General features: G+C 46.8%; 1 protein-coding gene across 1 annotated transcript in view; it reads left to right on the top strand.

Annotated features, from left to right (window-relative positions):
• Positions 1–671: 671 nt before the first annotated feature.
• PDE4A (phosphodiesterase 4A) overlaps positions 672–24,138 on the top strand; it is a 121,237-nt gene continuing 97,770 nt past the window's right edge. Inside the window, 1 exon segment of the mRNA XM_084835863.1 lies at positions 672–982. Within this exon segment, the coding sequence (XP_084691989.1) occupies positions 738–982 (245 nt within the window). The 5' untranslated portion in view covers positions 672–737.

Here is a 24,138-nt window from a genome sequence, read left to right as displayed (position 1 = left end):
CCTGCTGCTGCTGCTGCTGGGACATTTGTAAGGCTGTTTTGTGCAGGTCTGGACACACTCTGTGTTTTGGGAAACCTCCCTCCATTCACTTGGGAAGAGAAAGGATGTGGTGGGCCTGCTTTGCTGATCATCGCCAGAGAGTCTGACAAAACAAACCTCTTGCGGAGACTGACTTGAGCTGAAAGGAGCAGATACTGACTTCTGAAATCCTGGATTTGGGGCACGGCCGAGAAGGGAACTTTGCAGTCAGAGACTCAGAATGAATTCTGGGCTGGGCTTGGCAAATGTGAGATCCTGAGAACCACCACACCCCCTCCTCTGAACCTTACAGCAACTTGCGGAGTGTCTTCTTCCTCTCGCCCCCTCTGCAAAACAAACAACACAACAACAACACACCTCTAGATGCCTCAGAGTGGCTAGAATGCTGTCTCCGGCTGATGCAGCTCTAGCAGACTCCAGCCCTCGAAAGAACTGGGAGGGAGCCTGACTTCTCCCCCTGCCTTTGGGACAGCCAAAGAGACCAGGAGAGGCAGGGGCACTCCGCAACGCGCCTCGTCCGCTGAGCTGATGCTCCGGTGGGCTACCGAAAGAGCCAGCGGCGTTTCTGTTGCACCCTCGCCTCTGGTCTGGACACGCTATGACCCACTGTGGGTGCCCTTGGCATTGGCCTGTTTGAGAGGCTGGCCCTCGGCTGGCCCTTTGACCTGCAGAAACCTTTCCAAAGTCTGAGCTGGGCCATGTCTTTGGAAAGAGCCCCGACTCTGCCCAGCATTCCTGAGCTAGAGTCACCAGCAAGCTTAGATGATGAGGCCTTCCTGCCCAGTGACGCCAGTAGCTCACAGCCCCCAGCCAAACCAGATTCCTCCTGCAAGTCACCCAACTCTCCAGTCTTCTTTACTGTTCATTCCCCCACCTACATCATGAAGCTGAAGGTCAACAGGAGCATCCAGGAGTTCGGTCGGAGAGCAAGAGGTGTCATAAGGTAAGGAGTTGCTTTAAATCCTGGAGCTGGGGGCTAAGAAGTCCCCGTGTAGGGCTGTAATTTAGGAGGCCCTCTGAGGCCAGATCCCCCCAAATATATACAGTAGCATGCTCAAGGCCCGTACCAAAGAAACCCAAATTCTGCCCTGCGAAAGGTTAATTGTGGTCTCAACATGATAGATGCAAACGTTATCCATATTTGCTGCTTTTGCTCAATTTGCATGGCTTGTATATTTTGGCGGGGTGGGGGCGTTGCAGAAACACACACACACACACACATATACATACATATTCATGGCGAGGAGAGATTTGTGGAAAGTCAATGAAGATTTTTGTAGGGTAGCATGGCTTTAAATTCTGACTGAGGGCTCTGTGACTCCAGCTGTATCTACTTTTGTTCACTGTGGTCTGGGCTACATGATCTAATCAGGTGTGTGTTCAGTGGTGTTGGTGGTGTGGAATGAAAGGGGAATGAGGCACTGGATGCATCCATTTTAGCGCTTTGCTGTTTTAGTCAGGCCTCTTGCAAGATGTGCTTGGCTGCCCCAATCCGTGAAGAGCATGCCAGCATCCTTTGCAGTGCCAGTCAGGACGCTGGAGGCAACTCTCAGATTCTGTGCAGTTGTGTATGATCAGAGAAGTGTGTCCCACCATCTTCCATGATTTTGCAAGGCATAATGCAGTACGCCTCTCATCCTTGGGTTGCACACTCCTTTTGTTGTTGTTGTTGTTCAGTCGTGTCCGACTCTTCGTGACCCCATGGACCACAGCACGCCAGGCCTTCCTATCCTCCGCTCTCTCCCGGAGCGTGCTCAAGTCCATATTCATTGCATCGGTGATTCTATCTAGCCATCTCATCCTCTGCCGTCCCCTTCTCCTTTTGCCTTCAGTCCTTCCCAGCATCAGGGTCTTTTCCAGGGAGTTTTCTCTTCGCATTAGGTGGCCAAAATATTGGAGCTTCAGCTTCAGTATCTGTCCTTCCAATGAGCACTCAGGGTTGATTTCCTTTAGGATGGACTGATTGGACCTCCTTGCAGTCCAGGGGACTCATAAGAGTCTTCTCCAGCACCACAGTTCGAAAGCATCAATTCTTCGGCGCTCAGCCTTCCTTATAGTCCAGCTCTCACAGCCATACATTACTACTGGGAAAACCATAGCTTTGATTAGACGGACCTTTGTCGGCAAGGTGATGTCTCTGCTTCTTACTATGCTGTCAAGGTTTGCCATAGCTTTCCTCCCAAGGAGCAAGCGTCTTTTAATTTCATGGCTACAGTCACCGTCTGCGGTGATCTTGGAGCCCAAGAAAGTAAAATCTGTCACTGCTTCCATTTCTTCCCCTTCTATATGCCAGGAAGTGATGGGGCCAGATGCCATGATCTTCGTTTTTTTAATGTTGAGTTTCAAACCAGCTTTTGCACTCTCCTCTTTCACCCTCAACAAGAGGCTCTTTAGATCCTCTTCGCTTTCTGCCATTAGGGTGGTATCATCTGCATATCGGAGGTTGTTGATAATTCTCCCGGCAGTCTTAATTCCGACCTGTGATTCATCCAACCCTGCGTTTCTCATGATGTACTCTGCATATAAGTTAAATAAGCAGGGTGACAGTATGCAGCCTTGTCGTACTCCTTTCCCAATTTTGAACCAATCGGTTGTTCCATGTCTGGTTCTTACTGTTGCTTCTTGACCCTCGTACAGGTTTCTCAGGAGACAGGTAAGGTGGTCTGGTACTCCCATCACTTTCAGAATTTGCCACATTTTGTTGTGATCCACACAATTAAAGGCTTTAGCGTAGTCAATGAAGCAGAAAGAGAGGTTTTTCTGGAATTCTCTTGCTTTCTCCATGATCCAGCAAACGTTGGCGATTTGATCTCTAGTTCCTCTGCCTCTTTGAAACCCAGTTTGTACTTCCGGTAGTTCTCGGTTCGCATACTGCTGAAGCCTAGCTTGTAGGATTTTGAGCATCACCTTGCTGGCATGTGAAATGAGCGCAATTGTGCGGTAGTTTGAACACTCTTTGGCGTTGCCCTTCTTTGGAATTGGAATGTAAACTGATTTTTCCAGTCTTGCGGCCATTGTTGAGTGTTCCAGATTTGTTGGCATATTGAGTGCAGCACTTTAACAGCATCATCTTTTAGGATTTTAAATAGCTCAGCTGGAATGCTGTCATCTCCGCTAGCTTTGTTGTTACTAATGCTTCCTAAGGCCCACTTGACTTCACTCTCTAGGATGTCCGGCTCAAGTTCAGTGACCGCACTATCATGGCTATCAGGGACATTAAGATCTTTCCTGTATAGTTCTTCTGTGTATTCTTTCCACCTCTCCTTAATCTCATCTGCTTCTGCTAGGTCCCTGCCTTCTTTGTCCTTTATCATGCCCGTCTTTGCACAAAACGTTCCCTTGAGATCTCCAATTTTCTTGAAGAGATCTCTAGTCTTTCCCATTCTGTTGTTTTCCTCGATTTCTTTACATTGTTCATTTAAGCAGGCCTTCTTGTCTCTCCTTGCTATTCTCTGGAACTCTGCATTCAGTTGGATATATCTTCCCCTTTCTCACTTGCTTTTTGCTTCCCTTCTTTCTTCAGCTACTTGTAAAGCCTCGTCAGACAGCCACTTGGCTTCCTTGCATTTCTTTTTCTTTGGGATGGATTGAGTTGCTGCCTCCTGAACAATGTTATGGACCTCCGTCCATAGTTCCTCAGGCACTCTTATCTATCAGGTCTAATCCCTTAAATCTATTCCTCAACTCCACTGTATATTCATAAGGGATATGATTTAGGTCATACCTGAATGGTTTAGTGGTTTTCCCGACGTTCTTCAATTTAATCCAAAATTTTGCAACAAGAAGCTCATGATCTGAGCCACAGTCAGCTCCAGGTCTTGTTTTTACTGACTGTATAGAGCTTCTCCATCTTTGACTGCAAAGGACATAATCAATCTGATTTCGATATTGACCATCTGGTGATGTCCATGTGTAGAGTCGTCTCTTGTGCTGTTGGAAAAGAGTGTTTGCTATGATCAGCGTGTTCTCTTGGCAAAATTCTATTAGCTTTTGTCCTGCTTCATTTTGTAAACCAAGGCCATGCCTGCCTGTTATCCTGGTGATTTCTTGATTTCCTACTTTAGCATTCCAATCCCCTATGATGAAGAGGACATCTTTTTTTGGTGTTAGTTCTAGAAGGTGTTGTAGATCTTCATAGAACCCATCAACCTAAGCTTCTTCGGCCTCAGTGGTTGGGGCATAGACTTGAATTACTGTGATGTTGAATGGTTTGCCTTGGATTCGTACTGAGATCATTCTATCGTTTTTGAGATTGTACCCCAGTACTGCTTTTCCCACCCTTTTGTTGACTATGAGTGCTACTCCATTTCTTCTAAGGGATTCTTGCCCACAGTAGTAGATATGATGGTCACCTGAATTAAATTCGCCCATGCCTGTCCATTTTAGTTCGCTGATTCCCAAGATGTCGATGTTCAATCTTGCCATCTCATGTTTGACCACCTCCAGCTTACCTTGATTCACTGATCTGACATTCCAGGTTCCTAAACAATATTGTTCTTTACTGCATCGGATTTTCTTTTCACCACCAGACACATCCATAGCTGAGTGTCCTTTCGGCTTTGGCCCTGCCGCTTCACTCTTTCTGGCGCTACTTGGAAATACCCTCTGCCCTTCCCCAGTAGTATATTGGACACCTTCCGACCTGAGGGTCTCATCTTCCGGCGTCATCTCTTTTAGCCTTGTGATACGTTACATGGGGTTTTCTTGGCAAGAATACTGGAGTGGGTTGCCATTTCCTTCTCCAGTGGACCACATTTTGTCAGAACATGACAGTCCGACATGACATGACATGACATGACAGTCTGACAGACAAGACTGTCTGTCTTGGGTGGCCCTGCACGGCATAGCTTATGGCTTCACTGAGTTACTCAAGCCCCTTCGCCACAACAAGGCAGTGATCCATGAAGGGGGCACACTCCTTTGGTGGTACTTAAATGGCTTACTTGGCTTGCTTTTGCCTTCAGGCGAGCCCTGGCTTTAATCTTGCCGTTCCAAGAAGGAACTTAAAACTGAGCTGAAGGGAAAAATGGGCGATAGTGCTGCTGGAAGGACAGTGACTGGTTAATGGGGATAGACCAGGGGTGGGCAACTGCGGGAGGTCCCAGGGCCACACTGGGTAGAAAAAAGTGAAAATAATTTAAAAAATGAACCGCTGCATAGCTGCTACAGAGGACCAGTGTGTGTGTCCGTGTGTGTGTGTGTCCAGAGATCATATATATCTATTCAAAGGGCAGCCGGGTGGGGGCGAGGGACGCATGTGACCCCTGGGCCATACGTTGCCCATCCTTGGGACAGACGTCAATGGAGGTTGAGGGGGTGGGGGGACAGGTATTGCTAGCCAGAGGAGAAAGCTGGGGCCTCTGACACACTTTTCCCTAACCAGCAGGAAACCCTTCTAGCGCCTGAGGCTCCAGTGGAGGCAAACCAGTCTCTTTCCAGCATGGGGGCTAGACACGTTTTCTTTTCCAGAAGATGAAAGCAGAGAGTCAAAATGCCAGATTCTGTGCAGGATACCAGATGTTGCATTTGTGCACAGAAGTGGTGTACCTGTGGGATGCACTCAGTCTTGGAAGGCTCTAAAACAGCAGGGAAACAGCAGGGAGGGGGAAGTTGTAAAGATGGCATTCTGTATCGTTACTCCAGCCCTGAACATGGCTGTCCTCCTGCCCTACAAAGGGACAGATGTTATTTTTTTCATGAAACACCATTTGGTAGGAGAATGTTCCTAACCTTGCAGCCAGCCCCAAAATGAGCTGGGAAACCCCTGCTGTTGGGGACTCCTTCAAAACAAACACCACACTAAAGATTAGCTTTCCCCAATCCAGCACCCTCCAGATGTTTTGAACTACCACTCCCATCACCCCCAGCCAGCCAGGGATAATGGGAGTTCTGGTCCAACACATCTGGAGGGCATCAGATTGGGAAAGCCTTCTGTAGATGAAAAGGATTTGAACTGGGGTTTAGGAGGCTCCTTTCAAAGCAGAGCCAGAGATCCTTGCGAAGATATTTTTTCCTAAGGCCAGAGTGACCTGCACAATATCCTTGCACAATTACTTGGCCTAATACAGCATTTCCTTGTGGGGCAGGGGCTGAGAGCAAGGAATGGAGACCATTTGGAGGAAGTGGTAGCTTTTTGCAGTAATACAAATAGGCTTGAAAGTATCTCTCTAGGATGGGCTGGTGACAACACATAACCAGACTTCTGGGGGCCTGAAAAGACGCCGGTTGGATGCACAGAATGTTCTCTACCTCCCAGCCAGCGGCAGCATCACGTTATGCTTTAGAGTCAACGCACACCTTCCAAAGTATCTCCTCTTGCATTGGTTCCAGGTGTTTGCATCTGGGGGGGAGATACCATCTTGGTTGATATTTGATTCCTGCCCGTTTGCAGCACAATGAGAGAATTGTTGGCTGCCAAATGTTGGAAAGCTCACCTGATCCAGTGCCCTGCACAAGGAAGACGGATCCACCCCATACAAACATGCCCAAGAGACAGAACCTTCTGAACACTTGGGAGGCCCTGCGGCCAGAGTGTTCTTCGGTGGACCCCACCACACCCCTTCCTGCTCTTCTCAATTGATGGTTTGTCAGGTTTGTTGTGCCCCCCTCTATGTGTGGCGTAATGGCTGGAGTGCTAGACTGGGACTCAGGAGATCCAGGGTCTGGTCCCCACTTAGCCATGAAGCTCACTGGGCGGCTTTGGGCCAGTCAGTGACTCTCAGCCAAACCTACTTCACAGGGTTGTTGTGAGGATAAAATGGAGAGGAGGAGGACAGGCTCCTTGGAGGATAAGCAGGATATAAATGTAATCAGTCAATAAATAATGTTGCCTACTGCTCATGTCCTGGTTCACCTTTTGCCTGGGCTACCATAAACTCCTAGGAACATTGGAAATTGCCTTGCACTGAGTCAGACCCTGGGTCCACCTAGCCCAGGATTGTCGACACTGACTGGCAGCCAGGGCTCTGCGGGGTTTCAGGCAGGAGTTTTTCCAGCCCTACCTGGAGATGCCGGGATCGAACCTGGGACTTTCTCCATGCAAAGCAGCTGCTCTGCCACCGAGGAACTCCTTCACTAGCCATTTATACTGTGGGATTGTCTCTCTCTACAACACCTCTCTAATTTCCTCATGGCTCCATCTTCGTTCGCCTCTGTACCAGCGTCCTGTCATTCTCCACATCAGCGTTCAATTTCCTGCTCTGAAACTTTTAAACCACTCCTACTACATGTCTCATCTTCACCTCCCTTTATGCTGCTTCTCACTCACTCCATTCCTCACAGGCTTGCCTGCTGTCAGCCCCCTTGTCCCAGCTCACGCTTGCCTCCATGCCTTTTGCTTTCTTGAGGCCTTTGCCTGGAACAGCCTTTGCTTCTCAATGAGCCCAATCACTTCCTTCTCCCCCTTCAAGGGCTCCTTTTTAGGAAAACCCTCACATTCCGCACATCTCTGTTGGCATTTCACCTCCCCCATTCCTTGCTGCTAATCTGCCAGCCCCTGATTTCTCCTTTCATCCCAATGTCCACCTAATGTGAATGGTAAACCCTTCTGGCCAAGGACCACACATTGAATGTAGGCCAAGCACCCTGCTGGCAGCCACTATCAGTCATTAAATAAGAGCTGTAGCTCAGTGTTAAATGGCAGTAGCACTAGATGGTCTAGGCAGCTCAGAACGCTTTTCATTGTTGGTGTGATGTGGTGCAGTTTGCATGCCACCTTTGCAAGACTTCGGGGTCCAGGTGTTACTGATAGTTTGTCTGGCTTGTTCTCTGTGAACACTGGGTTGTTGACTGAGGCCTTGGCACTTCTAGATTTTTGTTGCAGAGGATGCGCATTTTGTAGCAAGGACACAACTCTATCGATTGTGCCTTTGGTGATCAGAAGCCCCTGAACTCAGAGGCATCTGAACATCTAGTGCAGGGCAGGAGGAATGGTGGAGGCAATCTTCGCCTCCCCATCCTCCTGCCCTGCCGATTTTGAGGGCGCTTCAGATGTGGAGGGAAGGAGACTGGAAGAGGCTCAAGATAACTCATATCTTGGCCTCTCCAGCTTCCTCCCCTCCCTGTCTACTGGAAAGCCCCCTTTCCTCCTCCTCAGAGGTAGCTTTTCTGATCTCGGAGGGCAGCTGATGTGGTTCTTTCTGTGCCGGCTGCAAGGGGGCAGGGGAGGGGCGTCGGATCTGATTCCCCCTTCCAAGGTTGGAACACTGTCTCTGACCTGGGGGGGGGGGTCCAAACAATCCTATAGTCCCCAGGACCATAGAATTGCTCTCTAAACCTTTTACTGCCAGTAACTAAGCCATAGGAGAGGCATTTCAACCTTTTAGAATCGGGAAGAAGCCACACAGGAAATGGGAAACCACCAAACAATAGGCAGTCTGGAGGGGGTGGGACCACCTAGTGACATGGGGAAGGGGATGTGGCTATCTGGCGGACCATGGAGGGCCAGATTTGGCCCCTGGGCCTAAAGTTCAACACCCCTGCAATAAGGTATAGAAAGTAACAGAATAGAACAGAACTGGGGCAGTCCGATCCAAAACCGCCCCACCTTTTTCTGTTGGGAAACACTTTGGTGAGACTGGTTTACAAAGAACAACACTATTTGGGTTGAACCTCCAGAAAAGATGCATCCTCTGTGCTTCATCTTGCCATCTCTTTATGGCAGTGGAGGCTGGTGGCTCTGGTGTCAGTGGGGCATTGAATCCGCTCCCGGTTTCAGTCAGAACTCTAAAGGAGCTATCTAAGGTTCTTCTGCACCTTGGATAGCTTCTTTAGGGTTCTGGCTGGTTCTGACTGTAACCCGGAGCAGATTCGTCACCCCACTGACATCGGAGTCACCAGCCTCCACTGCTTTGTCATCTTCTCAGTGATACCTCCTGGTGTGTTCTGAGAATTAAGCCATCATCCCTCCACTACCACCACCACCACCAGCAAAAGCACCTGGAAGACAGAAACAAAATTCAAAGTGATCTTGATAGCCTGGAGCGCTGGGTAGAAAACAGCAGAATTAAATTTAATAGGGATAAATGCCAAGTTCTGCACCTAGGAAAAAGAAACCAAATGCACAGTTACAAGATCGGCAATACTTGGCTCAACAATACTACAAGCGAGAAGCATCTTGGAATTGTTGTCGATCACAAGCTGAATATGAGCCAACAATGTGATGTGGCTTCAAAAAAGGCAAATGCTGTTCAGGTTGCATTAATAGAAGCATAGCTTCCAAATCTTGGGAAGTAGTAGTTCCCCTCTACTCAGCACTGGTTAGGCCTCATCTGGAGTACTGTGTCCAGTTCTGGGCACTGCACTTTAAGAAGGATGCAGACAAACTGGAGAGGGTTCAGAGAAGGGCAACAAAGATGATGAGGGGACTGGAAACAAAGCCCTGTGAGGAGAGACTGAAAGAACTGGGCATGTTTAGCCTTGAGAACAGAAGACTGAGGGGAGATACGATAGCGCTCTTCAAGTCCTTGAAAGGTTGTCCCAGAGAGGAAGGCCAGGATCTTTTCTCGATCATCCCAGAGTGCTGAATAATGGGCTCAAGTGACAGGAAGCCAGATTCTGGCTGAACATCCGGAAAAACCTCCTGACTGTTAGAGCAATACGACAATGGAACCAGTTCCCTAGGGAGGTAGTGGGCTGTCCCACACTGGAGGCATTCAAGACGAGGCTGGACAGCCACCTGTCAGGGATGCTCTGACTTGGATTCCTGCATTGAGCAGGGGGTTGGACTCGATGGACATGTAGGCCCCTTCCAACCCTACTATTCTATGATACCAGTGGCGGCAGACTTAAAACCAAATGACTATGCTAGGCTAAGTTGAGCTGCTAGCAATTAAGAGAGTTTACAACAACTTACTTGCAATCATCTTGAATATGTCAGGGTCTTAATGGGTCCCAGGTGAACGTAAGGTTTGCAAACATGGATCTTTTGTGATCAGACACCCCCTCAGATATACAGCACCCATAAACGTGAGTGTGTTTTCTCGTTCTCAGCCTGCAAAATTGCAGCAGAAATTCTCAAGCCACAGCACCAGGATAATAGTCGTGCCATGAATAGCACTGGGGCTACAGCCGTGTAAGTGGGTTGAGGACTCCTGGTGATCAGGTCATGTTACACATCCCTCATTGCTTTCACCACTGGCTCATCACCTCTGGGGTGGCTTGCTCTTTACCCAGAGATCTAGTTCAACAGCTTTCCAAATGAAAAACCTGCATAAAACCAGCTTTGCCGACTGCGAACAATGATGGTGCTATCTATTCTCTTATCAGTGACTTTCCCCATAGTTTCCCCTCTCTTTCAATATTTCAAAAGGTGGGGGAATTCCAGATTTTTCTCCATGATGTTTTACAAACTAGTATTTACTTTGGGGAAACCCCACAATTATCCTTCTAGCACATTCTTGTATGGGGATCCTAGTGGTCTCCCAAGAAACTGGTCAGATTTACACCCACTAAACTTCAGTACTGATGAATGCCGCATCAGATGCCCTTGGAACAACCACCACGTCTAGGCCAAGGTCTAATTAAAGGGAATAAAGACCAGACATTAAAAATGGGAGCATATGAAAATCAGCAAGGGTTTCAGTCTTGCCAGGCTGTGAAAAGTTCTGATGACTAGTTGCTGCACATCAAGCTGCTGGTAAAAGGCACAAGAGCAGGCCAGGCGTGTGTGTGCACACACACGCCTATTCAATTGGCAACCCTATTTGCAGGTTTTTGTAGTGTTTGTGTAATGCAGAGCTTGCCAGATCTCCAGATTTAATCTGCAGTTGCAGGCCTGCTTAATTTCAGACCTTCCTTCTAAGGGTCTTCAAAGGAAGGATTCAATCTCAGGATGGGAGGCCAGAATCCAAGAGGGGACAGGCTATTTTCTGCTTGGCTAGATGAGAACTTTTGTTGCTTGCTTCACTCTTGTGGCCATCAGATTCCATCCCTGCGCCACCAGGAGGTGTCCTACCATCAGGAATCTCAGGGGGTGTTCAGACGATTGTGGGGGTAAAAAGAAGCCATCATGGCTTCTCCCCTTGTCCCCATGCATGCTGTGTGTGTGCTCATCATTTACCTAATTACCCACGGTGCAGTGTGGATTGGTGTGTCATCCGAACCTGGCTAGTCATGGGTTGTAGGGTGGTCATGAAGTCACCCCTGCTGCGCCACGTGCCAGGTTCGGATGACATGCCAACCTGCACTGCAACGTGAGTAATTATGTGACAGGTTCGGATGACATGCCAGCTCAGCGCTGCGGCGCTCATGGGGGCAGGGGGAGAAGCCATGATGGCTGCTTCTACCCATGATCATCTGAACCCAGAGTCAGAGTCAAAGCCATAGGAGACTTGGCAACCCCAGAACAAGTGTAGCCTACATTAGTACCCAACATATGCGTTGCTAAAGCAATAAAGGTACACATGGAACCCAAAACTTACTGGTAAATTTCTGGAAGGGGGACTTGGCAGTGGAGCCAGTGGGGCAGATTTGGGGGGGAGAGGGGAGGCTCTTCTGCATATTTTCCCAAGGAGTCTTATTGGTTGAAAAAGCTGCTCTTTTTCTGTAATTTCTCACATCTAAATATAACTCACAAGGCATGTCATATTCTACCCCCAAAGGGAGCCAACATAGGGAACCGAAAGCGATGGCATCTGAGACGGGTGGGTGCTTCCTCCTCCTCTTGCTGCCGTTGGCGCCTTTCTTTTCCGGCCCAGCCCCTGACCCTTTAGCAGCAACCTGATGCTCAGGAATCTAACAGATGAAGCTTTTCTGCCATGGAGATAAAACGGGTGGAGAGGGTGGGTGGAAGCTTCACCTGCTACATTGCTATGTGTCGGGTTGCTGATAAAAGCACAGGGGGAGCAAGAAAGGGAGCCAGCATCCTGACCAGATAACATGATTTCTGTGTTTCTACTTCACCAGAAAACATTGGTCTAATTCATAAAATACCAGCTTTTCCTTCTGATCCAGGATGGCAACAACTGACTGTATTAATTCCATTCAAATCAGTGGTGTTTTGGTTTGGGGGTTTTTATTGCCAGGGAAGTTACGGTAACAGGTATTTCTCAAATGCACTGAACTCTCTAGTCAGGTGTGTTTTGCCTTTGTGTTTTATCCTCAGCACTGACTCAGTGGAAGCTGGCATAGTGTTTTGGGTGCTCACACAGCCCAGTTTGGAAAACATTGCTCTAATACAGACAGGAGTTTTTCGAGACCTGAAAGTGGTTTGGAAAGGAGGCATCATTTCTTTCATTGTGCGCATGTATTTCTTTTATCCCACCTTTAGTCAAAAAGGTTTTATAGGTTGTAGAAACAATACATAAACCTATTTGCCAGAGGTGAAGACATGCACACCATGTGTACACAGCATGAGCAGTGTTTAGTCTCTTAAACTGCTTTCAGCTCTCGGGCTTGGGGTGGAACAACCTTCTCTAACCTCAGAAGATTAGATCCATGCCTATGCTGTGTAATGAAAAAGGACCTAAGTTTTTATTCTTGCTAACACAGGCTTCTGAGCCCTTTTCCTGATTTTAAAGTGCAGAGAAGAAACTAGGAGCCCCCCTGTTTGCACACAGCCTCTAATATTTCACAGATGTAAATAAGGCTGCTCCTATAAAATCATATTTGACCATTCAAAATCAATGCCATGCTGCAGTGTGCAAAGTGGCAGGCTGTGCACTATGTGATCTTTTTGTATCATGTGCATGCATTGGCGTGCATGCAGCATGTGCATTTGAGTCCAGATGCATCACACACATGCCCACCCAGAGATGTGAACTTCTAGATACCCTGGGAAAGAGTCTGGAAGGTGAAGAATGGCAGTCTGAGTGCAGATGTGTGCCTGCTAACATTTGTTTTTGAAACACCAAAATCGCCCTGCAAAGAAAATAGGGAGTGTTCCTGGAAAACAGGGACTGTTGGATTATATGTTCCTGCGTCGCTGCTTTGGAGCTGTCATCCATAAGTGGGAATGACTTTGAGAGCTTTCTGGTGGAAAGGCAATCTGTAGGCTTAAATATAAACAGAGAAGTTCCCAAACAGCAATCTCATGCAGAAAACAGAAAGCCAGCCCCACTCATTGCTCAGCTTGTGTCATCTGTGTGGCCCGGCAAGGGACTTGCTTGGGCTGCAGCGCCACCCCCTGTATTTGCATACAAATTGGGAACACTGAATTGTAGACTGGGTCCTTGGAGGTCATCTAGTCTAGCAGCTGGTTCACTGGAAAATCTGCAATGCAGGATGCAGCTGCAGCACCCTTGAGAGTTGGTACTCCATTCATCTGCTTAAATACCTCCTTCGAAGGAGAGCCCACCATCTCTGAAGGCACCGTCAAACAGCTCATACAGTTAGGACGTTTCTCCTAAGGATTTGCTGAAACCTGATTCCCTGCAATTTCCACCCATTGGTTCTAGTCTTGCTCTCTGGAGCAACAGAGAACACATCTCCTCCATCTTCTGCATGATAGCCCATCAGATATTTGAAAAGAGCTAGCATGTCTCCCCTTACTCTTTTCTTCTCTGGGATGATCAAACACAAGAGGGGCTTGTGTTTCCAGGCCTCTCCCCATCCTGGTCACCATCCTCGCAACATGGTCCATTAGGAGAGCCAGTGCCTTCTCTGACCCTCTAAATTAGATCTGTGTTGTGCCGGTGACATGTTGGCAGGGTGGGGACCTGGATTAGCTTGCTTAGATGCCGAATCAGCCCTGAATGCTTGGCCTATACTGGGAGGTTAAAGATTCTTGGTAGCTAAACTTTCCTTCCAGAAGACCAGGAAGAGAGAAGACTCTTAAGCAGTACATTGGTGTAAGGGATTCTTCATGGAAACAGACACACAGTGTAAAAAGGGGGCAGGGCTCCTTATTGCCAGGAAACAGACAGACAGACAGACAGACACACACACACACACACACACACACACACGAGTTCCCAGAAGGGAGGCGGGGGGGGGGGTCAAGCAGGTGGCTGGACTCGGAAGACAAAGGGGAAAATTAGCGAAAACAGGCACTCTGCCTTACTTGGACTGAGACAGGCTCATACTTCTGCTTGTGTGGATATGTTTGTGGTACAGCCCACTGCTACTTCCACATAATAATCTACTCTTGTTTTCTCTCCTCCAGTATCTCTTCACAAAAACAGGTGGTGGTGGTTTTTACAATTCCCCCCTCCCTTTCTTGTTCCATGCCAATTCCCCGCACATACCCCACACCCTGACTTAATTTGTCCCCAATTTTAAACCCCCAAATGGAGTCCTGCAATATAGGAAGAAAAGTACTTGGAGCATAGGCAGAATGCTTTCCCCTCACCACTAAATAACTGCAGCCTCCAGCCTCCCCACACACTCTGCATTCAGGAACAGGTTGCCTCTGAGCCCATACTAACGAGGATAAGAGCTGAGCCCACAGTCCTTCAACCAGTGTGGTATAATGGTTACAGTATGAGACTAGAACTGGGGAGTCCTTGGCTAAAATCCCTGCTCAGCCATGAAGCTCACTAGGAACTTTGCACCAGTCACTACCTCTCACCCTAGCTTACCTCAGAGCATTGCAGTGAGTATAAAATGGGAATGAGAAGCACCTGGAGCGCGTTGGAAGAAAGGCAGGCTATACATGTAATAACATTAATCCTTTCCCTCCACACACGCAAAATCCACTCCTGGTCCAGCAACCAGGGCCAGCCCTACCATTAGGCGGGGAGTGCTGGCAAAATGTGGAAGGACACTGCTGTTGGTTCCCTGTGCTCCGAAACTCACCCGCTGCCCTCAGACGTGGTGGAGGATGCTGTCCCATCACCACTGTCAAAATGTAATTCCGTCACTTTGGTTGGCTTCTGTGCATGGAATGGGAGGTAGGGTAGGGGGGAATTATTTTTTATTCTCTCAGGCAGCAAAATGTCTTTTGGCCAGCCTTGCCAGCAACATGCTGTGAGTTTCTTCTTCATCGTCTTCTTTTTGAAGAACTTACTAACTAGTGCAAGTGAAGAAAACACTTGTCATGGTTTTAAATTTGGTCTTGATGTTTTATCAGTGAGTTTGCACGAGTGAATATGTGTATATCGAAGGCCAAAGAAAGCACTTCACTTGCTTAAACTCCTCCTGATCTCCATTCACATCCTGCCTCAAACTTTCATTGCAGTTGTCACTACCAGGCGTGGGAGAAACAAAGAGAGTTACTCATTAACAAAAGCCACTCATTTATGGTGTTGAGGAGGAAAGTTCGGAGGGAAAGACATCAGCAAATGTATTTAAAGTCATACATTTTATGCCAGTTTCTTTACAGATCAAGCTATAAGTTACGTGCAAAATTATAAGATTTTGTTATTACCGTTGTTAAGTGCAAGTAAAAAATAATAATCCAGAAGTATGCACAGAACTTCCATGGGCACTTAATTTGTGATGCTTCTGCTGGGCTTCAGCTTTAGTTGCCATACGCATGTATATTGCAGAAAACCTGAGATAGGGAAGAGCCAGAGTTTCTCCCAAAAAATAAGGAAAATGGGAAAATGTGGAGCCAGGATTCTGAAAAATTATCTGCAATAACATGGTTTTAGTTACATTCTGATAGCAAATAGGGGGTTGGAATGTTTTCCGTAAAAACCAGTATGTAAAAACCAATTAGAACTTATAAGAATCCCACAGATGGAAATTTTTACTTTTTCAAAGTATAATAATCTTCACCATCCTAAATAGAAATGCTTTGTCATGTAGTCTATGTTTAAAACATAGGAGAAATTGCTCTAAACTTGAGTATTTCAGAGGGGAAGGTTAGATTCTACAGTGCATTTATTTATTTAGTTATTTATTTACATTCTTAACCCACCAAATAATCCAAAGAACTTGGGTTATTCAGCATTTTAAAAGTACAATATATAAATACACTGTTTATATTTTATAATGCAACAATGAATAAAACTCTGGCTTCTGGAGACCTGCCCATTTTGTTGGACAAACAGCACAGGATAAATCCTACAGATGTAACAGAGAGGTTCAAGGCACAAAACAGTAGAATGGAATTTAATAGGGATAAATGCCAAGTTCTGCACCTAGGAAAAAGAAACCAAATGCACAGTTACAAGATGGGGGATACTTGACTCAACAACACTACAAGCAAGAAGGATCTTGGAATTGTTGTCAATCACAAGCTGAATATGAGCCAACAATGTGATGTGGCTGCAAAAAAGGCAAATGCTCTTTTGGGTTGCATTAATAGAAGCATAGCTTCCAAATCCCGGGAAGTAGTTGTTCCCCTCTACTCAGCACTGGTTAGGCCTCATCTCTGGGCACCACATTTTAAGAAGGATACAGACAAACTGGAGAGGGTTCAGAGGAGGGCAACAAAGATGATCGGGACTGGAAACAAAGCCCTATGAAGAGAGACTGAAAGAACTGGGCATGTTTAGCCTTGATAAGAGAAGACTGAGGGGAGATATGATAGCGCTCTTCAAGTCCTTGAAAGGTTGTCACAGAGAGGAAAGCAAGGATCTCTTCTCGATCATCCCAGAGTGCAGGACACGGAATCATGGGCTCAAGTGACAGGAAGCCAGATTCCGGCTGAACATCCGGAAAAACTTCCTGACTGTTAGAGCAATACGGCAATGGAACCGATTACCCAGGGAGGTGGTGGGCTCTCCCACACTGGAGGCATTCAAGACGGCTGGACAGCCATCTGTCAGGGATGCTCTGACTTGGATTCCTGCACTGAGCAGGGGGTTGGACGCGATGGTCTTGTAGGCCCCTTCCAACCCTACTATTCTATGATTCTAAGACAGGAGTAAAGACAAAACTTGAGGACAAAGGGGGTTGTCTGTAGTCTGATTTACAGTGCCATCACTGTTGGCTTAAAGAACAGTACGTATCGGGATTGGGATCTGTTGGACAAAATACCTGTATGCTATATTAAACCCTTGATTGCATTCAAAGGAACTAGAATTGTAAAAGATTGACTAATATTTAGTGATACCCACCATATGTGATAAAAGTTTGCAAGTATTGGCAGAGGAGTGAGGGGGATTATTTATCTTGCGGAGAATGTACCCCTTGTAGATTTACATGTAAAATATATCTTGTGAACCTTTCTGAAAATAGCCTGTATGAATTAAAGGATTTCATAACACGTAGCTCTAATCAATATATATGTATATGTATAATAAAGTGCCCATGTCAGAACATGGCACCAGAAGCAAAGAGAGGCCCCCTAATGAAAAACATTGCTGGTAACAACCACAGTTCCAGAGACTTCATGTAGAAAGAGCTGGGCTACAGAAAGAGTTGGCAGTCATCATTATAAGTTGTTGAGAAGGGAAGCTTAGTGAAGTTTAAGTTTACACACTTCGTACTCTTAGTCTTATGCACCTTCCTGGGAGTAAGTCCCATTGAACTCAGTGGGACTTCTCATGCATAAGATTGTGCTTTAAGGAGTTAAATGAAGTTCCTCAGTTGTAGTCGATGTAATCTTTGAGGAGATATCACTGCGCTTCCTGGTTTCCTTTCTGCAGAAATAGCAGAATCTTATCTTTGTATCTTTTATTGTTCACTGCTCCAGAATCTGTCTAGATGTGGAGTGGTATATAAATGTTGTAAATAAATAAATAGAAATTCACTAAGTTGCCACCACTATGGTTCTGTTTAAGTTAATATGGCTCCTCTGAACATGCTGGCATTCTGCCATAGGATGAGTAAGTGAGCTCCTTGCTTTCAGTCACATGTGGACAATGTGAGGGGCCCACTAGAAGACACTTTGCCCAGGGCCTACTCAGACCTAGAGAAGGGTAGCCAGATGTTGTCTTTCTCCCCCAGACTGTCTTGTATTTTAAGGTTCTGTCCAGGTTCCCAATTCGTCTGTTAAAAATAGGATATTTGCCAGGGACACTGCGCATATGGCTGTGGTTTGGTGCTGATTGAGAAGAGCATGTCCTGGCTAGTCACAAGATGCTGCAGCTAGGCCAGGCTGGGCTGCTTTTTTTATTGGTAGCGCAGCAGATGTGCACACCATGGGGACAGGTTGCAGGGGTGGGGGGAGAAGGGAGAAGGAATGGGTGAGAGGAGGAGTAAATGTCATTTCCCAGAGGCGTGTATTTGAAGGTTAAGTTTGTGCAGTGCTGAAGGAGGGAGTGCCTCTTGGGAGGGGGGGATATTTGTGTAGGGATACAACAACCACTTCTAAGATTACACCATCAGAGCCAAAGCTCCCAAAGCAGGGTTTTGTCTCCAGCCACTGTCACTTCTGCCATATTCCTCATGCTTCACTCTTACAAATTTGCTGCTTTGAAGAAAGATGGGGGGGAGGAGAGAGAGAGAGGAGTCAAAAGTAAAACGCTAGAAAATAAACCCAAATGAAGAGAAGAGGCAGCAAGACAGATCTTGGCTGGTAGCTGCAGTGGGGTTGGGGTTAGGGGTGGATTCTCATACCTGAGACACACCTCTTCAGCTCCAGATGGGATGGATCTAACTCCCACCCCTCCACCTCTCTCTCTCTCTCTCTCTCATCCATCCATAATTCAAGTGATCACCACCCCTAATGTTTGCATACACTATTATTTTGAATTTAATTTATGGGGAGAAGGGTAACGATGAATGGGGCTAATTAATTGAAGGGGAAGAATTGATTTGGAGCGGAACTTAATTGAACAGGAACATTTGAAGGGATGATCTGGGGTAAGCTGCTAATTATTTGAAGAACTTATTTGGGTGATTTGTATGGGAAATGATTTGTCTTCTCTTCCGCAGAATTGTGTATCATGTACAGTGATAATTTCTAAATGTGCATCTATACATAAACATCAGCATGTACAACTTTGTGTCCTCTTTTTCGGTGGTGTATATCCCCTTTTTTGGCAATGTGTAATTGGCCACCTTAATCTGGACTTTTTTCTCCCTCTCACATAATACTAGAGCCTGAGGTTATCCCATGAAGCTGATTGGTGGGAGATTCAGGTCAGATAAAAGGAAGGACTCCTTCACAAAGCGCATAGTTAAACAATGGAATTCACTACCACAAGATGTAGTGATGGCCACCAATTTGGATGGCTTTAAAAGGGGGTTGGACAAATTCCTGGAGGGGAAGGCTATCAATGGCTACTAGGCTTGATGGCTATGTGCTACCTCCAGTACCAGAGGCAGTGCACCTATGTACACCAGTTGCTGGGGAACATGGGCGGGAGGGTGCTGTTGCACTCATGTCCTGCTTGTGGTTTCCTGGTCGGCAGCTGGTTGGCCACTGTGTAAACAGAATGCTGGACTAGATGGATCCTTGGTCTGATCCAGCAGGGCTCTTCCTATGTTCTTATGTCCCTACCTATGTGTGGAAAGTTCCCTGATAAAAACCACTAAAATGTGTTGGGAGATTACCTGTTAAATGACAATTGTGCTGTATTGGCCTTTCTTTTTTCATATTTACTTTCAACAGTCTAAAGACGTACACTGTGTAGTGCAATCCTAAGCATGTTTACTCAGAAGTAAGTCCAACTGAGTTCAATGGGGACTTACTCCCTCGTACATACGTTTAAGATTGCAGCCTTACCGGATTTGCAAGACTACATGCTTTTTGCCCCTTAAATAGTCTTATGACTAATTAAATTGTATTGACAGCAGTACTCTAAAACTAAATCACAACATTAAAAGACTCTTAATATGATTTCTAATATCAACCGCTCCATGTAAGGAATGTTGCTTTAGCAGTAAACATTAAGCACCTTTTAAATAAAGGTTTCTGTAAACTGTTTTCCTTCTTTTGCAGCCTGATCCTATGCATGTTTACTCAGAAGTAAGTCCCACTGAGTTCAATAGGGCCTACTCCCAAGTAAGTATGTGTAGGACTGTAGCATTAATCTTAGAAAGTTAGCTATTTTTTTTAATTTTTTTTTTTTTTGCCATAGCTGCAAACTCCCAAACCTTTTTTGCCTATAAATGTACTGAAGGTTAAGTGTTAACCAACTGCTACTAGTAATTTTTTTTTTAAAGACCCACAACAACCAGGGGACAGGACCAAATCCAGCAGGGATTTCTCTCCTGAACAAACCAACTAAACAAACTGGAGCTGTGTGGGGCAGGTACAGTGCTATCCACAAAGGGCCACATTTTAAGCTTAAAGCTCTTGTTCCTTACGCCTCATTTGCAGTTATGGCTGGCTCCGCAATGTGCCCTCTGGTGGATCCCAGCCACAGGTTTACCTGGGAGGAGTGGGTGGCCATTTTAATTTCCCACAATGCCCCAAACTGATGATTCATCAGAGGTGTTGTGGGAAATTAAAATGGTGGATTTGCAGTCTCAGAGGCGGGTGGGGAGCCCCGGGTAATCACCAGCCTTGGTGGGCTGTGCTGTGATCTGGTGCCCTGGCAGCGACCTAAGGGTTTGCTGGTCTGCAGTTCTTTTCCTTCTGTTGTGTTCACAATTCCGCCCCCTACACCTCTTTGCTGTTATCCCGTATCTTATTCCTTGATTGGGTCATGCCACTGGCATTTATAGCAGTAAACATTTTACCTCCTGTAGCACAAATCGAGGTGAAGGGGCATGAGGTGAGGGTTTTGAATGTGAGGTGAATGTGGATTTTGATTCATACTCACTTATGGACACACACACACCATTGTCTTTCTCTTCTTGAGTTCTTGTGTATTATTTTTGTCATTGTTACGACGTTTGTTAGTGGTCTTGGGGGATCCTGGTTAGACAAAAGGTGAGATAATAATGGAAAAATTAAACTAAGCCAGCAGCTTTAACTGGTAGATCCCACTGGATTTCTTAGCCGTGCTGTTCTTTCTCCTCCACAGCACAGCAAATGAATCATTTGGGGGACAAAAGAGTCACACTGCCAATCTTCCCCTTTCAAATAAATGGAACTTAAAATTGCTTTCAATTCTGCAACTGCTCTACCACCTGCTTTAGTAAGGAAAGGAAAGGTTCCTCCTGTGCAAGCACCAGGTCATTACTGACTCCTAGAGGGACGCCGCTTGCGCTGGCGTTTTCATGGCAGACTGTAGCGGGGTGGTCTGCCATTGCCTTCCCCAGTCCTGACTACCTTTCCCCCAGCAAGCTGGGTACTCATTTTACTGACCTCGGGAGGATGGAAGGCTGAGTCAACCTGAGCCGGCTACCCGAGACCCGGCTTCCGCTGGGATCGAACTCAGGTCGTGGGGAGAGTTTCAGTTGCAATACTGCCGCCTACCACTCTGCGCCACACAAGGCTCTGCTTTAGTAAGCAAGCACCTTATTTAACCCGCAATGAGCCTGCAGGTGCCACTTTGTATATGCAACCCGCACTCGGGTTGCCATGTCATGTGACCCCAGCGAGCGTGGGTTATGTGACGGTTAAACAACGTTCACATAACCCATGGCCTGTTCTAGGGTTATGTGAGCTTGTTTAACCCTTGCATAACCCACGCTTGCTGGGTTCGCACAACGTGACAACCCCCAAGTGGGGGTTGGAGATCAAAATGGTGGCTGCACACACCCCGCAGCCTTACTGTGGGTTAAATAATTCGAATGACATGACAGGCCGCACCTGGGTGCTGATTATGGAAATCGCACCCAGCACTCACTGCGATTTAAGTAAGCCACGGTGGCTTATTTTGATCATGTGAATCAGACCACAAGTGTTCGCATGACATAACAGCCAAGTGGGCTGTTATGTCATGCGAACACTTGTGGTCTGATTCACATGATCAAAATAAGCCACCGTGGCTTACTTAAATCGCAGTGAGTGCTGGGTGCGATTTCCATAATCATCACCCAGGTGCGGCCTGTCGTGTCATTCGAACTCAGGCAGTATGGCTTGTTGGAGGCAGAAACAGCCCTCCAATACCCAATGGGCTCTTGTAGGATTATTGGAAGGTTGTTTGCCCCTCCTACAAGCCATGCCACCCGGGTTCAGATGACATGTCAAGCCACACCCAGCCCAGGATTATGGAAATCACACCCGGCATGCACCATGATTTAAATAAACCACCATGACTTATTTTGATCATGCCAGCCAGGTCAACATGTGAATGTTTCTCTAAAAAGTAACAGGCAGATGGGGAGGGGGCAATCCAGATTGGGACCAGAGTGGAGAAGAGGCAACCCTTTGCTCCCACAAAGACCTTAATCTGGAGCATTCCCACAGCTGGGGGGTTTTTGGATCCAGAGGAAACTTGGGTGCCAATGGGAGTTTTCCTTTCAAAGCAAATAGCAGCCATGGGGCAGGAGGGGTAATAATTTGGATCAGGACTGCAGTGGGGGCAAAGAGTTAAAGCCCCTTTTCTCCCCTCTCATGTTCTCCTTCTGGATGCCCTTCCCCACCCCCCGCATTTGTTATTTACTTAAAAAATAAACATTTACATAATACCTAATTTCATGAATAATATCCCATCTGGTTTGGCCCACAATCTTTGCCTGAAAAACAACTTCTCAGAGTGAAGAGCTTCACAGTTAGATCCTTCATAGGTCTTGGAACCCTGGACTTTTCTAAACAAGGCTGTTAATCTACTGCATCTGCTTTCGGTTTCGTCGGAGAATTGAGACATGAGCACTACACAAGGAGCATTTCCTTTCCTGCTTTTCCACTACATAACCTCTAGGTAGCACCATGGTATAGGGGAATAGTGCAAATACACAAATGGAAACAGCATTTCGCTTTCAGAAATAATACCCCATTTTCTGGGCTTTTCTGTACGAGGTATTTATTGTGCACTTGTCATTGCCTTCTACTCACAGTTGTTTACAGGTTCTTTGGAGAACGTCGTGACCCTCTGGTGTCACTTCTGTGTCTGAAGAGCACTTTCAGTGAGTATTTTTTAGAGCAGGGGAAATGTGGTATTTAGTTGTAAAAATGAAAGAAATAGCTTTTTTCACTTGTGTATTTGCACTATTCTGCTATACCACTGTGCCACCTGGAGGTCCTGTAGTGGAAAAGCAGTAAGGAAACACTTTGTGTAGTGCTTGGATCTCAATTCTGCGACGAAACCAAAAGTAGATACAGCGGATTAACACCCTTGTGTAGAAAACCTCCTCCTGTTCTAAAAAGGTGCTGTTTACAAACAGAAGTGAAAGTGGAGGATCGAGACGTTGTCTAAAGAACCTGTAAAGAACCACGAGTAGGGAATGACGAGCACATGATCAGTGCCTGGTGCAGAAAAGCTCCCTGGTGACCCCTTGAATTCCTTCATTCTCTGGGCATCTGCAGCGGTGATGCTGAAGCACAGCAGCAGCAAGCTGGCGAGGAGCTTCCTCCCTGGGCAATAATTCCTGGTGGTGCAGAGAATAAAGTGCCCGGGCTGAGCTGGCAGGATCCCCTGTTGCCCTTACATGGCCACATTTTGGTCAGAAAGGCAGCTGCAGTCTTTGCTGAAAGAGCACTGCCAGAGGAGCATCATTTGAGGAACTGCAAGAGGAGAGAGACAGCTTTGCATCCTGTCTCTCCTCCCTACTCCCCACCCCACATGTGAGGAGCAAAGGGCTGGATGTGCCTGATCTCGGAAGCTAAGCAGGGTCAGCCCTGGTTACTACTTGGATGGGAGACTGCCTGGGAATCAGGCTTCCTGCACTGAGCAGGGAGTTGGACTCGATGGTCTTGCAGGCCCCTTCCAACCCTAAAGTTCTATGTCCCTGACATTTCCCCCTTCCAGGTCTGGAAGATGGAGTGGAGGTAGGGAGTCCAACTCTAATTTTCCTATAACTCCCCCTTGACCTTTCCTTACAGCCTGAGAAACATCTTCCTTGCGCGCAGGACATTGGACCCGAGAGTGTTCCCATCGTTCGATGGTGACAGAAGCGGGTCCATTGGAATCTCGCCCTGGCAACCCAGAAGTGTCTGTGGATTGCCTGTGCATCTTCCTGACGCTTGGAGCTTCTGTGTGTTCTTGTTAGCTGCTAGCTACTGCTCCTGGCTAGTACGAAACATTTCAGCGTATGCAAATCAGTTTCCACAGAATCATGAAATATTACAGCCGCGGGAGCCCTTCAGGTTGCCTTGCCTGCTGTGAAAGTCACTCCAGCAATTGATATATCAGCAATTAATTACTCATCGTGTCCACCAGGGGGCACTGGTTCCCTTTCTCCCAGATGCTTGGGCTAAGAGTGGGATGGCATTCAGGAGCCAAACTGCAGCTTTTCCTAGAGAAAACCTGCTTTGGGGAGGAGGCAATTTGG

Source organism: Heloderma suspectum, chromosome 2 (genome assembly GCF_057233095.1).
Source record: "Heloderma suspectum isolate Gila_16-S chromosome 2, 16-S_ref, whole genome shotgun sequence".
NCBI classification, from domain to species: domain Eukaryota; kingdom Metazoa; phylum Chordata; class Lepidosauria; order Squamata; family Helodermatidae; genus Heloderma; species Heloderma suspectum.
This window is presented reverse-complemented; position numbering and strand designations above follow the sequence as displayed.